Raw genomic sequence first — 1,957 nt, forward strand, 5'->3', positions numbered from 1 at the left:
AAAAAAGTTTTAATCAGGTGAGGAACAATAAAAATATTTTTAATCTGGAGAACAGTATCAGGGAGAAATGTCTTTCTTGGTGAGGAATGATAGAATGTTATTGCCAAATGAGAGAAATAATGTTTTTAATGATGAGCAGTGAGAGAGAGAAAGCTCTAATATGGCGAGGAATAACAGACAACGATTTTCCATTAAGAGTGAGAGAGATTTCTTACCTGGAGAGCAATGACTGTGAAAAGGCAGCCGGATTGTCTTGTTCAGAAAACTGAGGTAGACTTCCGTTCAGTATCCACACCCGAAATCCCACAAGGATACTGAGCTGTAGTACGAAATAAAAGACTTGTTTTGTAGAGATATTCTACATCCTAAAACAAACGTGTCTATTAAACAGTGGATTTCATTATATTGTAAGCTAGTAATCAGAGTCTTTCAGTAATTATTTCTCGCACTGTAAAGTTCATAAAGAACTTGTTCGTTATTTTCAGTTAGCTTTTAGCCACGTTTTAATTTCGTGCCGATAATTTTTTGAATGCAATACCCTGAGTAATTGTTATAAAAAGTGTGCATAACATTAAAACCGTTTATATGCCTATATCAAAGTTGTTGTTATTTTCTCATGGGAGGTACTGAGTTTAATAATCTTGAACATCTCTATGACTTAAGGAATTTAGCTGGCGAAGTGATACATTTGGTGTAAGGCATAAAACCGTAAAGCTTCCTTAGATCTAAGCCAGCCCATTAAACTTGTTTGTTTGTTTCAGAATATTCGAGTAATTCTACACAAAAGGCTATCCACGCATAACTGATGATAGCGTGGATGTAGAACGAGAAGCGGCGTGTTGAGAAAAAGAGATATTACTTCTGTAATAATACAATCATTCTATTAATAATGAGCACACCTAGAGTCCAGATGGGAATCACCGTGAAACGCACGTTAGTACATTCTTCGTGATACTAACTTGATCCACTTCGGTCTGGTCACCCATTTGGGAAGAATAATTACTAAAACTTCAATCCATTCAGATAATTGGTTTGTCTGCACGTGTGTGTGTGCCCGTAATACTATTTTGGGCTTCAACTGAGTTCACTGAAAATTGGTTTTGCGAATTATACATATATATAAGCTAAAAAGATACGACTCTCTTGTGTCGACATTAAACAATTAAGTTCGTCTAGCGTTTTTCACTTCACATCCGCCGTACTAACATACCCATTAAAAGTAAAATGGGCCTGACATGGCCAGGTGGTTAGAGCGCTCGACTCGCTATCTGAGGGTCGCAGGTTCGGATCCCCGTTCCACCAAACATGCTCGTCCTTTCAGCCGTGGGGTCGTAATAATGTGACGGTCAAACCAGATCGTGAAGGATGCGCAATAACAAGAAAACAGAAAATTGCAGAACTTGTTACTTTACAACGACCAGTCAGTCCCTATAAACTAGTTCATGAACTCAGTACCTGAATTTTGATCTATCGATATCACACAGAGGGACAAATTATAAGTATGTATTTTAAAACCCCCGTAACAGATGTATGATAGCAGTAGTGATCATGTAGCTATATGTGAAAACCCACCACATATAATCGCCCAATCCCCAATAATGATCAAAAAAAGTGTACTATATAATTAGTTTTCATTATATGAACAGATTTTATTCTATTTCAAGTAATGAGGACAAACTTAAACCACAGAAATATTTTATAGCAATGCAAACGATTTAATCTTTTAACTCAGAGTAACAGTAGTATTTTCATTATCTTTCAGAAAAAATGTCATACAGTTGTTGAGATTGCCATACCTGAAGCAATTCACAAATTCTGAAATATGCTGTATTAATTGTGAGGCGTAAATTCATTATTGTCGATAAATAAAATTATCAACAACTTCTCTTGATTTGAATGAATTACCGGAGAGAGATCAAAATCAGTACTTCTTCATTACTGGAGAGAGATCAAAATT

The 1,957-nt window shown here is 35.9% G+C and overlaps 1 protein-coding gene across 1 annotated transcript in view; it reads right to left on the reverse strand.

The window, feature by feature from the left end:
• Positions 1–215: 215 nt before the first annotated feature.
• LOC111083353 overlaps positions 216–1,957 on the reverse strand; it is a gene marked incomplete at both ends in the record, with an annotated part of 22,518 nt that continues 20,776 nt past the window's right edge. The window contains one exon of the mRNA XM_022379839.1: positions 216–319. Coding sequence (XP_022235547.1) covers positions 216–319 — 104 coding nt within the window. The remainder of the gene's footprint in view (positions 320–1,957) is intronic.

The sequence above is a fragment of the Limulus polyphemus genome, unplaced genomic scaffold, assembly GCF_000517525.1.
Source record: "Limulus polyphemus unplaced genomic scaffold, Limulus_polyphemus-2.1.2 Scaffold9223, whole genome shotgun sequence".
Taxonomy (NCBI): domain Eukaryota; kingdom Metazoa; phylum Arthropoda; class Merostomata; order Xiphosura; family Limulidae; genus Limulus; species Limulus polyphemus.